The 13,494-nt window shown below is 39.6% G+C and overlaps 1 protein-coding gene across 3 annotated transcripts in view; it reads right to left on the reverse strand.

Annotated features, from left to right (window-relative positions):
- Window positions 1-178: 178 nt before the first annotated feature.
- The window catches only part of LOC139115411 (PR domain zinc finger protein 14-like), a 25,961-nt gene continuing 12,645 nt past the window's right edge, over window positions 179-13,494 (reverse strand). For 2 of the 3 annotated variants that reach the window (XM_070677504.1, XM_070677505.1), the window contains exons 2-8: window positions 12,913-13,494; window positions 10,774-10,943; window positions 10,347-10,471; window positions 5,306-5,466; window positions 4,787-5,054; window positions 3,454-3,683; window positions 179-2,748 (exon numbers count right to left, since the gene is read on the reverse strand). The exon at window positions 12,913-13,494 is cut by the window's right edge and continues 2,017 nt beyond it. In XM_070677504.1, coding sequence (XP_070533605.1) covers window positions 2,386-2,748; window positions 3,454-3,683; window positions 4,787-5,054; window positions 5,306-5,314 — 870 coding nt within the window. In that variant the 5' untranslated portion in view covers window positions 5,315-5,466; window positions 10,347-10,471; window positions 10,774-10,943; window positions 12,913-13,494 and the 3' untranslated portion in view covers window positions 179-2,385. The remainder of the gene's footprint in view (window positions 2,749-3,453; window positions 3,684-4,786; window positions 5,055-5,305; window positions 5,467-10,346; window positions 10,472-10,773; window positions 10,944-12,912) is intronic. The other variant, XM_070677506.1, reaches the window with a different exon arrangement.

Raw genomic sequence — 13,494 nt, forward strand, 5'->3', positions numbered from 1 at the left:
TCTACGAATTGTTTGGTACTTGCCCCTATTCAACTTCATGTTTTGAAGTCCATACTTGGTGATTTTGACTCTATCGTTTATCAGGAGGAGAGGTCATGGTTCATCACGGCATTCAATTTACGAGGAAGAAGCACTGTAAAAAATCGTATAACGACTCGAAAACAGCGGATCAACTTTGTTGTTGAATTTATTTCAAGACCGTGGAAAGTTTTTACATTTACTGATATTTGAAAATGTGTGGTACAGTTCATAAATAGCAGAATGAGTCGGAAAAGCCACGTACAATCGACTGTAAAATATTAATATCGTAAAACTGATGCAATGCACACGAAAATTAAACCACCTTGATCATCATCCTTTCACGAATGACATCACATGTTTGAAGGGCGCCTCCTCCGACGCAGTCTGAAATCGAAATTGACTAAGCTATCTTGGTATTGCGGGCAGTTACTCTAAGAAATCAGTAAGCTTACGTTGTCTTGGGAAATACTTTGACACCTGACACAAATGTTTGTAAATTAAAATACAATGGCGTACAAAGTCTACATTTGACGTCACACCGAGTAAAAACTACGTCACTCCAGTACAGAGTAATTATCGAAAACAGGTGGGAAAAATAGAATCTCACACCCCCAGGGACCTGGGATCAGATTTCTCACACGAGTTGGGGATATTTTGTCTCACACTCGCCTGCGGCTCGTGTGAGACAAAATATCCCAAACGAGTGTGAGAAATCTGATCCCAGGTCCTTGGTGTGTGAGATTCTTTTTCTCACATGACCACAAAATGCGTTAAATTCACATTGGACATGTACAACATTATCCAAAATCGTGACAACTCTGTCGTCTGCCAGCGTACTTTGACCTGCTTACTTTGTAATTCTGGTCTGTGTGTTACTAGTCGTGCCATTTGATAACATTTTGCGCGTGGAACAAAACAGGCTGTTTATCATCAAATCAGAGCTCGTGTAATTTACTGCAGAGTGTGGGACGGTTTCTGAGAGTGTGGGATCGATTTTTCCACACTGTCGATCCCGCACTCCCAGCGGCCAGGAATGTGAGAAAATATGAACCTGATGAATTTGGATCTTCAAGGTATCATTTTTATCTCTTGACACGGTCACTCCACAAAGTTTGCACGATTTGGGCTTTGTTGATACACTACTAATAAGGCAAAACATTTCAAAAACACCGAAAATATCAATGAAAATGACACGGTACATATCAAACAATCACGGGTTCAAAACAACTCCACTCTTGTTATCGAGAAGTGGAAATTCGGTTTATTCGGTTTCGGTTTTTTTTCGGTTTTTCGGTTTAGATTGTTGTTGTTTTTTTCGAGGTTTATCCGAAGACTTATTCTATTCTAAAAATGTACATTTATTCGCAATACCGGTTCTTTGATTTTCCGAATTAATGCCTTATTGCAGAGCCAACGCAAAGGTTCCCTACTGTTAAAAGTTCAATGTAAACAGATGATGATCAAACTGAACTATGACCTTTTGGAGATCATAAGGAGTGTGGGGGCGCAATTATGAAGACGATAATAATGATTTGTTGATGTCAAGAGGATAACCTCAATAAAATGAAACAAAAACAACTAAACAAAGTAAAAACACAAATTCATGTCCAATGTGTAAGTGCTGAGAACCAAATACACAGAACAGCTAGTTTGCCTTAACAGTTACAATAAACACACTTGAACCAGTTACATTGTTACACGTAAATATCGGTTCTGGTTTCACAGGTTGTAGTGTTACAACTTAATTAAACAGTATACATGCAGATTCATTCAAAAACCCCACTGTATAATGGCACTTAAAATCACTGACTAAACGCAATTTTGATTACAGACAAAATGAGACAGAGAATCTATGTGAACTTGACAGACGCTTTACGCAGAACCATAATTGGCGAAAGTAAAGTACAAACAAACAAACGAAAGCGAAACAACTGAAGAATCGTAACATTTACGTAACGTTTTGTTATCCCTTGAAGACGAAGATCGCTCAGTAGAATACGAGATTATTATTTCAAAGCGTTTCTCTCCTCAGATATATAGCACTGAGCACACTCGTCCTGATTGACATTGGAATCCAAATCAAACTTTTGACGAGCAGTTCGTTCGCTAAGTTGTGCCGTCACTTTATGAAATCGATATTTATGCAGTCACTCAAACTACCGTATATAAAATACACCAATAAAGTCTAAAGCGGCGGGAAAACCAAAAGGGAGATTCGATTAAACACCGTGTGTTATGGATCAGAACACATTATGCATGAATACTCACTGAATCGGCGGGAAAAATAACAGTGTTTTGAAGACCTTGTGTTACGGAAAACAATTATCACATGCGGCGGGAAAATATCGCGAAATGACTTAGACATTAACCGACTTGGCTCATGGCGAAATTTTGCAAGGCTTCTTGGTATCTTTCGATGTTTCCTCCTTTCTCATGAATACTCCGATGGAATTTCAATTCGTAGACTTGGGTGAAAGTCTTGTCACACACGCCGCAGCTCAAGGCGCGCGTGTCCTTCTGAGTGTGCGTCCTTCTCACGTGACTGTCGTGTGCCGCGTGCGAGGCAAACGCCTTCCCACAGTGCTTGCATTTGAAGGGCTTCTCTCCACTGTGTTGGCGTATGTGCGTTCGCAGTATGCTGGAAGCAGTGAACGCCTTGCTGCAGTAAACGCATTTGTAAGGACGCTCTCCGCTGTGAACTCTCATGTGTTTGTTTAGACTTGACGACTGAAAAAAAGGAAACATCCTTGTTACTGTTTGAAAACACAGTTTTTTAAAGGTAGTATGCGCCTCGAAAGTGAAAGACTTAAACTTTTGCTCAAACTTTCCTGAATGCAACTTTCAACCTTTTTCTGACCAAATCAACAATGAAAATTTGGGGGTCACCGTGCAAAGTTTGGAAATAGCTAAAAAATTACACAACATTTTGCGATATTTAAAATTCAAAATGGCCGCCATTCCTGTGTTAACTCTATGGGAGAAAAATTACATTTTTTGATTTTCGAAAAAACTGAGACGGTGAAAGTTTTCTTTCTCCAAGAACTTTAAATGAACCCCAATAAGTGGTAGCTCATAAAAGAATTGATTGTAGAAATTTGAGAGTCCAAATCTGTCCTAAGAAAGCTACAAAAAGCAAGTTTAGGTTCTCTTTATTTTTTAAAATAAAGTGACGTGTTGCCTTTATTTATTCTTCGCTCTTTATTTCTTTAAAGTCTTTTCTATGCGTATGTTCTATTGTGCTTTTTGCCCATACCTTAAAGTCTATCGACTACTTTGTCAAGCGGTCTGCCCGGTCATTCCTCCGTGTAATACAGTCTTAAATCTATATATGACTATTAATATTTATGCTTAACTAGCACAGAGCTTCTCAGAATCATATGAATTTTAGTGTTGTCTAGGAGAATAAACACATCAGAGTCAATCAGGACTTACTTGTGAGAAACTCTTTCCGCAGACAGAACACTTGTGCGGGCGGTGTTTCTCGTGCACGTGCAGAATGTGAATCCGCAGACGGTCTCTCTTCTCGAAGGAGCGAGTACACAAGTGGCAGGGGTACTTCCTGTCGCCCTGGTCAACACATCGCGTGTACTTCAAGTGTTTGTCACGGTAATATCGGTAGGCAAACACTTTGCCACATCGCTCGCAGTTGTAACCTTCTGAATCTGTTGAAATCGAAGAGAGTTTTGGATCAACAATTAATTAACATGTCTAAATTTACTTGGCTTCAGAGAATTAGATGGTTTTCGAAGTATAACATGGAGCTTTCACTGGCTGTCTGTGCAAACGGCGAATCCTTGATAAATCCCAAGGGTCTTGTTGGCGGCAAGCGACAGAGTCAGCAACGTGACCTTTTGGAGTTAGCAATTTACGCCACTAGCCAGCCGGCTGTCATGGTTACTGTGCCAACAGAATAAGTCAGCTGAATTCGGGCTTGACACTGTTAAGTTTCATAAAAAGCTACAGTACCATTGGAACTATGGCTGAGGGGATTCATAAGGAACGATAAACTAGATCACAGTCGTTTGGTGGGCTATTCAGCTCCAGGACTATTCGCCCCATAGACGAGTGTATAGAAGCGAGAAACAACCCTCGCTTCTGTACACTCGTCTATGGGGCGAATAGTCCCAGAGCTGAATAGCCCACGAGGGACTGTGACTAGATCGAGATCATTTTTGTCAAAGAATAACGCTTTATCATTTCTCACGCCTGATAATGTTTTTCTTGTTGAATATTATTCCGGCGGTCCAATTCATACAATAAACTCAATTTGAACCATTTTTGGATTCTGCATTCTGATAAAAGGTTTCAGATTTAAAACCCATTTTCTGCCTTTATCTATTTTACCAAATGTTTACTTGAAAATACTTGATCGAAAATGATAACTGACTGGCAATTATACTTGTCCGCTCAAAGTACTCTTAGTAAAGCCACATCGTCCTGTATCACTTCATGCCATTACCGCAGTTCAAGAAAAGTGAACAGTTATCTGTTTAGCAAGGACGGGCAAACGGCAAGAGCGGTAGCCTAAATGTTCATGAACATTCCTGTAGTCTGCTAGCCTAGACCCAATTCTCCGCTTTTGGCCTTCGTCCACACCCTAAAAGCGGAGAACAGGGTCTAGGCTATAGAAGTATGCCTGCGTATCTAAATGAGTGAGCATCGAAACCGAGAGCTTTCACCCTTCGCTGAAGATTTAGAAAATGAGAGTGATATTTGTTTCGAGTATATCCTGTATAATCATAGTGAATTACACTATTTTTCTTACCGTCCACGTTTTCGAGGTTCGCCGAATGATTAAACTCTTTCTGCGCCACTGGGATACCCATGAACTGTACGTAAGAATCGCCGTACCACACCAGCAATTCAGAACCTTGTACGATATCCTTGCAAGTTTCATAAAATATCTGACCGTCTCTTTGCACTGCAATCAGATTCTGCTCATGCGCAGAACGGGCGCAGTTGACGTAGCTTGTCCAACTTCCAGCAGTGCCACGTCCGTCGATGAAGTGACTCAATCGCCCTCCTTTGAACACCTGCGAAAACACGTTAAAGTTTTATACATTTAAGGTTTTCTTTGAATTCCCTTTCTTATGTGATTTCAATTCCGAACATAAAAAGGGCAGAGTTATAGAGGTATTAGCGGGGTTTGTCAGAAGAAACCATGTGAAATGATACGGACCTTGCCATATCTCCACCTGATGGAGAATAACATTATAGAGTCAGAACTGAGTTCCAGCACTGGTGAAAAATAGATTAGGCCTACATCGGCTGACATTGTACATACCTCCCACATGAGTGAGTTGTCATCGTAGGTCTTGATTTCACTGGTGTTGACAATTTTGCCGATGAACGGGCCAAACTGCGTACCTCTAGGGATGGCAGGGCCTTGACAAAACACCCCGTAGTGTACAGTTCCGTAGAGGACGGTCCAATTGATAACGAGTCCTGGTATGAGAGAGGGATTCATTCGTTTGTTACTAAGAGCATTACAATGATTGTTGTCATGCTGTCGCCTCTTGTTGCATATTGGGTGACAAACACTCCAAGAGAGCGAGAGCCAGTATTTCGCTGTCTTAAGGTAGTGTGCGCTTCGAAAGGGAAAGACTTAAACTTTTGCTCGAATTTTCCTCAAGCAAATATTTCAACCATTCTCTTTCAAAATCAAGAATAAAAAATTGAGGATTACCGTGCAAATTTAGGTACTAGAGGGACAAATTAATTTACCGACATTTGAAATTCAAAATGGCCGCCATCCCTGTGTTAACTCTATGGAGCAAAAAATTTCGAATTTCGAAAAACTAAGACGATGGAAAGTTTTCTTACACCAAGAGCTTTAAAATGAACCCCCACAAGTGGTATATCAGAAAATCATTGCAAAGGTTTGTGAATCCGAATATCTGTACCGGAGGCGCATTCTACCTTGATATGCAACATAGCGATAAAAATTAAACATCTTGATGCACGTTTCAATACAAAATATGAATTTACAGCTTTTATTATGTCCTTCCGTAGCAGCCGGATTTCAAATATTTCTTATCACAAAGAGTGTATTTAGTGCACCTTTCTTTATTTTCACCAGTAAAATGAAACTATACCTGAAAATGGTTAATTTTAGAAACTTCTGCTGCTTTTAGCAAGTTTCTTTGATTTTACAATCTGTGATTTTCTCAGTCAAATTCTACCCGCTTGAATCAACCGATGAATGGATTATAAATTCATAATTATGAGTTGAATATTGTGTATCATTCACGTGACCAAGTAAAAGGATGTTTGTTCGTGGAGTCGCGATAACATCGAGGTCAATATGAGATAATTGGTCATTGTTGGAAAGCTAACACGTTCATTAACTGTGAAAAAGCTAAATAACACGTCCACTATCTGTTGAAAAACTTCTTAATGATAGTGCATGGTTTCGAAGGTTCAACGTCCTTTGCAGATTGGAGATGGGATTAGCACGTTTAGGTTGATATTTTTAGTTTCCAAGGAACAGGCAAACCGAAGACTTGTGAGCGTGTTAAAGCCACCGGGATTAGACTGTACAACAAGTAATGGATATTAATTTACCAGATTTAGAAAATAAACGAAAAATATTACATGTCTATAAATACGTAATTCCCAAGCTGTAAACTCAACAGTAAGAGAACTGCACATTTATATCATTAAAAAACTCCAGTTGCCTTCCCAAACCGTCTTCATCAGTTTGCTTCTGAAAATGTTAACCAAAGTAAAAGCTCGACAATGTCATTTTTTGAGCTTTATGTGAGGGAACAAGAGTGCTTAAAGCAAGAGCTTCATCTATTCCTGACATACTAATTTTATTGTTACTTGATCCAGCAATCTCAACCTTGCTTGTTTTCCTTCACTGTGATTTTCCTATCAAACCTCGATCGGTAAGCCTGGATGGGTTTGCATCAAACAGACGTCAGGAGTGATGAGACGCTCCATAGAGATGCGCATCACCGCTACAACGCTTGTCATGACAGACTGAGTATTCAGATTCTGAATCCGCAGCATGCAGCTGTCAACGCACTATTTTGTGAGAACATTTGGGAGTTGGAAGTTTTTCTGCAAACTGGGAAAACTCGATCATTAAAAGAAAATTACGCATAATTAGGATGGAGTTCACGCCCATAAGGTATGGAAACTAAGTAAAAGCACCAGCTTTGCGAAAACTTATAACAAGTGCCTCTTATCCTTGATACAGAAAATACCTATTTGATAGTGTCGGCATCTGAAACTTTTTCATATTCTTTAGCCCCTTCCAGATGAAGAAACCTCAGTCCGCTGGATGTATGAGTTCTCAATGAGGAATCGCGAAATGATTTTATTATACATCGGTAACTGTGAGCCCACCGAGCTTACAGTGTCTGTGAACATCATCATCGTCAGCCAAACGAGGTTCTCGGCATTCTTTGTGATCGCTGTTGGCCCTACAGCATCCCATGCATATTGAGGCCATCGGAGAATGAGTGCTCTTCATGCGATAAATGGCATGGAATTCTTTGATATAGAATTTTGCTGGCAGAGTACAAGCTATGTCTCTCATCAGTGCCAATGCCTACAATACCTCAAATAGACCGACGTGTCCAATATACGATATATTGGCATCCAACAAGATATAGATGGCACGAACCTTTAGAGCCGAACGACTGACGAAATATCGATGACAGCAAGGGACCGACAAAAGACCAGGATGACGTCACAGTCTTTAGCTTGGCTTTCGTAACACCACTTTCATCGTCATTGGCAACGGTGTTAACACGAATTCGAATGTAGCGGATATTCTATTTTTGCTCACTGGCTAGTCTGGCAGAGACCTCTGTGATTCGCGCTCTTCCCGGTCAATCAGTCGGAGTACGCGTGCGCCCTTCAAAGACGCGACGCGAATCTCAGTCGCTGTGTCAGGCAGCGCGTCCGCTCACAGCTGCACTAGCGTAGCCTTCGAATGCTGGCCCATCACGGCGCGCACAAACAAGTCACAGCGACTGTGGAGAGTCTACTCAACGGCATAAAAAACAACCTTTCTTTGTCAGAAATTCCCTTGGTCTAGAAAGAAGGGGCAAGCCTAAAGAGATTGATCATCATCATCACAGTTCGATCAACAGTGCAAGTAGCTCCAGATGAAATAACTGTATTACTAAAAGGCCCAGGCTAAGTAACACAAATTGAAATCCTGCGTATACAGTCGAAAATACTTCAGAATGACTTCATCAAGACAATAGGGTCAAAGTAAAATGACCTGTCCTTTTCTTCATTTTTTTGCCAGACTGAGTGTTTTGTGTTATCAGCGCAAGAGTAATGGCAGCAAAACAGTAGTGAAAAAACAATACTAAAAAATCAAGTGTAGATAATAACAGGTGGAATAAGGTAGACGCAATGAGTGAACCATAGCTTTTAAAGGTGAACTCGACATTTTAGATAGAAATTTCTAGACAACCTTACACCGTATAGTGAAACTATGGCAGCAGTGATCGCAATGGCCGGCAGGTTCAAAGTTTGCAGGCAGAGGCAGCAGGCTCTACTGTAGACATATCCGATCACGATTCAGAAATATACCAAGAACAGAATCTCAGCTCTGTGATTGGGCCGACAAACACAGAGAGACTCACACAAAGCCGAAAAGAGCTGAAAATCTTTATTACTAATTGCGAAGATCTGAACAACAAAAGCGCAAGTATTCCTTTGAGCAAGATTCGAGATACACAAAATTCATTCTCCCTTAACTATGATCGCTATCTCCAGATTTGCAAACTTAAATAATACTCATTGACATACTTTTGATACCTAAATAAATAATGATGTGTCACTCGTCGATCCTAAACTATAACATACCATGAATTGTCTCTCAGTTGAATCACGGCGTATACTTTAGTTGATTTAAAGGCCCTTTTTGCAATCCCTGGGATCGCCTTTGTTCTAGTCTGTAAGAGGATTATGGAGGTGTGATAGCCTTTTGTTTTTCATTGAAGTTGTAATCTAGTAAGTAAATTTTCTGATGAGACAATCTGGTGCCAGCGTAACACAGGCCTCTAACATAAAATCACAACGATAATGGGCTTATTGCCTTGTAAAACAAGCGTTTGCCTACGAACTTTCAGACAGTACTGCATAATTTCGGAGCCTTGTGGTCTGTGTGCAGTTTTTGTGATTTTTTTGAGCCACAGTTTATTTTCTAGAACTACTATTTCGTTTTCTTTAACTAATGAGTAATGCCGGCCTCCATTACAGCAATGACGTGAAAAGTCAATCCCCTCTCCGGTTGAAAAAATACACCACAAACATCAATATCATGGGAGTATCAGCGAGTCAAGAAACCGTAGACTGAATTTAACGATAATATACAAGCCATCATAGCACCTTAGTAAAGTGTAATTTTTTTCCTGTTTTGCTTTTATCATATTTTCATTAGAATCAGATGTGTGAAGTCACAAAGAACCCAGGCTGACTTCTAAAATCACAAGAACTTTAGGGTAACCGATCATGTTCGTTGTAGTATTGCTTTCAAAAATTTGAATTCTTTTATCCAAAGTTAATTTGAATTTCATTGACTGATATTAGCGTCTGCGTTGGTTTGTGAACTATGCAAGAATCATTTTATCACCATGGTCTCTTTTGAAGCGCTCTCTTAGAATTTAATTAACTTTGTGATCCTTCCATCGGAACGTGAAACACCATGAGGGTCATTGTTTGAATGTCAAATATAATATTTAAGTCACAAGTAAGTTAGTTTTCCGATTACCTTGGACATTGTTTTTGTTGTGTTTTTTGTAGAGAGAGCCATGAGCATGACGGGTGACTTCAAACGAAAGGGGAGAAAATCTCGTTGTTTTAGAATGACAAGTAGTTTGGGTATAAGCTCGGTTCTACAAATATGATTGCAGCCGCAATCAACATTAAAGCGGTGTCAGAGAGTTTGACTAAATGATTTATTTTGGTTTGTTTTTTTTGCGTATATTTGTCAGTAAAATACTCTATGAAACGGAATTCTTGATCTTGAAACGAAAACTATTTTGCTTTGCAATCGTTCATGGCAAATTGACAAACCAGTTCGTTACGTATCGTAGTCCTGCCTGCTTCTAGAATAGGCATTGTTATACTTCTGTCAAAAGGCAAATAAATATTCGATCGAACCATGTTTAAGTAGCACATTACATTGCATCTATACAAGCAAACACCGGAGAGATAATGAGAAGATGCTAGACTGTAAAGCCAACCATTAGGTCTGGGAATAAAGGGAAATATTCGAGCATCGGATTTCACCGCCATTTCTTTTCCCTATGAAGAATAAGGAAAGATATGTAAAAGGACCGTTAGGCAGTGTTTACCTGGTGGAAGTTCTAGCGAAGAGACGTGCAGATGTTCCTTGTCGAAGACGTTGACACTGTTCACTCCTTTATTGCATACTTGCCACGGCCGTTAAAGTATTTGGACCTGTCAGTCGCCGAAAACCCTTGACAGAGAGAAGGCACATCACGGATAAATTTGAGCGCTAACATACATGTAGAAGCCGAGTATTTTTTTTAGACTGTCTTAATGATTATGACATTTGATCTTAAGTAAACTTTTCCCCCCAGATTGTTTCGTATATTTTCTGTCATTAAATAATGCCAAAAATCAGTTTAGTGTGATTTTTAGAAGCTTCTGTTTACGCTTTCACGTTGACGTGTTACATTACAATGTCCTGAGCTCCTTAAAATAGAAATCTAGGAACAGTTACGAAACTTTGTTGTCAAGTTGACACTCTTGTCTTACCGTCGTTAGGAAAACTGAGACCAGACAGCGCATGCGTTGTCATGGTGCCATTCAAGTGATGGTAATTTGCCACCGAGCCGTACAGAACTCTGTCAAGATCTTCTCTAGTGAAGAGCAGATTCGGTCGATGATGCAAATCCAAGTCCATCATTTACTGTTGATCTTCCGTCCTGGGACAAAGAAAACAATCCTGAAGTGAAAAATTGTGAAAGGAGACACACATACAGTTCACACATACCATTTCCCAATGAGATATACATGCGCCATGTGTAGGTTAGGACATATAGGCCTAAAAGATGATGACGATGACGACGATGATGATGATGATGATGATGATGATGATGATGATGATGATGATGATGATGATAATGATGATGATGATGATGATGATGATGATGAAGAAGAAGAAGATGATGATGATGATGATAATGATGATGAAGACGATGATAATAATAATAATAATGATGATGATGATGATGATGATGATGATGATGATGATGATGATGATGATGATGATGATGATGATGATGATGATGATGATGATGATGATGATGATGATGATAAGACTGCAATACACACACATAAAAGCTACTGAATTGATAAAGAAAAGTCCTCCAATGTTTCCAGAAATTGGAAATAAAATAGGAATCGGCTCTCACTCATCTGTAGGTAATAGTATTACTACTGTTGAATTCATATTTATAAATGTACTGAATTGATAGTTGAAAATATACAGTGTGACTATGGCAGAACGTAGAGACACCTCACAGATGTATAAAGACAGACACACAGTTTACATGTTTTAACACTGATAATGATGATATGTCAGTCTCGACTGACGCGTGACAGACAACTCAGCATGTCACTTCAATTATTTAAACCATCAGCAATCGAAAGTTTATATCTTCTAATCAACTTATGTTAAATTAGCGACCTTGATGAGAAGCTTAAAACAAGATTACCCGATTTTAAAACCTACAAGAACGTATAATTAGCATCGCTGATTGCGTGTTTATTCGAAAATGGAATTAATAAAAACTGAGCTAGATGTATAGTGACTACAGAGAGGGAGAGAGAGAGAGAGAGAGAGAGAGAGAGAGAGAGAGAGAGAGAGAGAGAGAGAGAGAGAGAGAGAACAGAGAGGGAGAGAGGTCTTATCCAGTAGTTCGCTCTGTAAATTTACATTATAATTAGCATTTACAATCTGAATCCTCCTTCCTTGTGTAAAAACATTTGAATCAGTTAGTAAATGAGGCACAGTAAATTTTCGTGATTGGCGATTTTTTTCTAAAGATCCGTCGACGGTTGCAAATTTCTAAATGTGTGTGTCCATACATTAAAACTGTCTTTATTCTAAAACAGTAGTCATAACCGGTGTATACTATCATAGCTTTAGGAATATTGTTTTCGCAAATCTCTGAGTTGTCTGAAGTATACTTTTTCAGATTGACTTTAGGGTGTATCAATCCCTCTTTATTTTATGAATAATCAATTTTAGGAACCGCTTGCAATGTCATGAGCCTGTCGGGCAATACTAAGCTGGAATGTGTATCTAAAACGTCTTACTTCGTCTGTCTATCTTCCAGACTGCGTCACTTTTGACAATTGAAATGTATGTTCATTCACTCTGTATTGCTTTTTTGTAATCCTGCAACAGCAATTTATTCATTCTAGACTGATCACATTGCATTTCACAAACTACCAGGCGGCAACACCAGTCGCTTATTCAGTCCACCAATCCGTGCATATGCGGTATCCGATTTCATCATGAGTTTCTCTGAGACGATCGGAAAGTTCACCCATCCATTGACATATACCCACCCCCTCTTCTTACCCATCAAACCCACTTGTCTCTTCGCTCATTTATAAACCAGCCGACACATCAACATTTCCTCACAGGTCGCCGAAGACACAATACTAAAATCCAAATGAAATTTTGACGTCGCTCGGGGGCGAGCGCACGTCACCCACGATACCAAGTTCAACACCGTCGATAACGACTTTCCGTTGGATTTCGGCCATTGATCAGTTGTAATCGCGACGTACATTGGCCAGAGATCACATACATCAACAGAGATGGGAGGACACAGCGGAGTAAAATTATAGCGCTGAATCACTACTTTTGTCGAATCAACTTACCTCGCTTCCAGGACGCACTTCAACGGTATGAGTCAAAATATTCCGCTTACGGAGGTAGGTGCTTTACCAATGACTGTCTCCGTTCACTTCTTAGGTACCCGACGCTATATAGCACGTCTACGGAATGACATTCAAGGCGGCGTCAGAGAGTACTTTCGAGATCAGTAACCTCAATAGAAGATATAGAAAATAGAATACTCTTTTTATCCACATACAATACCTCGGATTAATTTTGGAACTAAAAATTGCTAATTATATCACTTTCAAGTCGGTTTTGTTGTTGGCAACAACTTTTGTTTGCGATGGTTACAAATCACTGCAGTAAATTATAATATCCCACGGCGACGATGACGTCACGACGCTGTCACCTCAGGAAGGCACTTAAATCGTCGTCTTGATATCAGAAATAAACAGTCTTTTGGAAACAGTCGAATAATTATTACTCTTCCGTTTGTGAAAATGTAAACTGCAGTGTATTTTCTCTCCGTACAAGTGGTGGCTCTAGCAAAGAATAATTGGCGAAAATATGCTAATTTTTGCAGCAAACACGTCCTCGAGAACATTAACAGACAGATAAATAAT

Source organism: Ptychodera flava, chromosome 17 (genome assembly GCF_041260155.1).
Source record: "Ptychodera flava strain L36383 chromosome 17, AS_Pfla_20210202, whole genome shotgun sequence".
Taxonomy (NCBI): domain Eukaryota; kingdom Metazoa; phylum Hemichordata; class Enteropneusta; family Ptychoderidae; genus Ptychodera; species Ptychodera flava.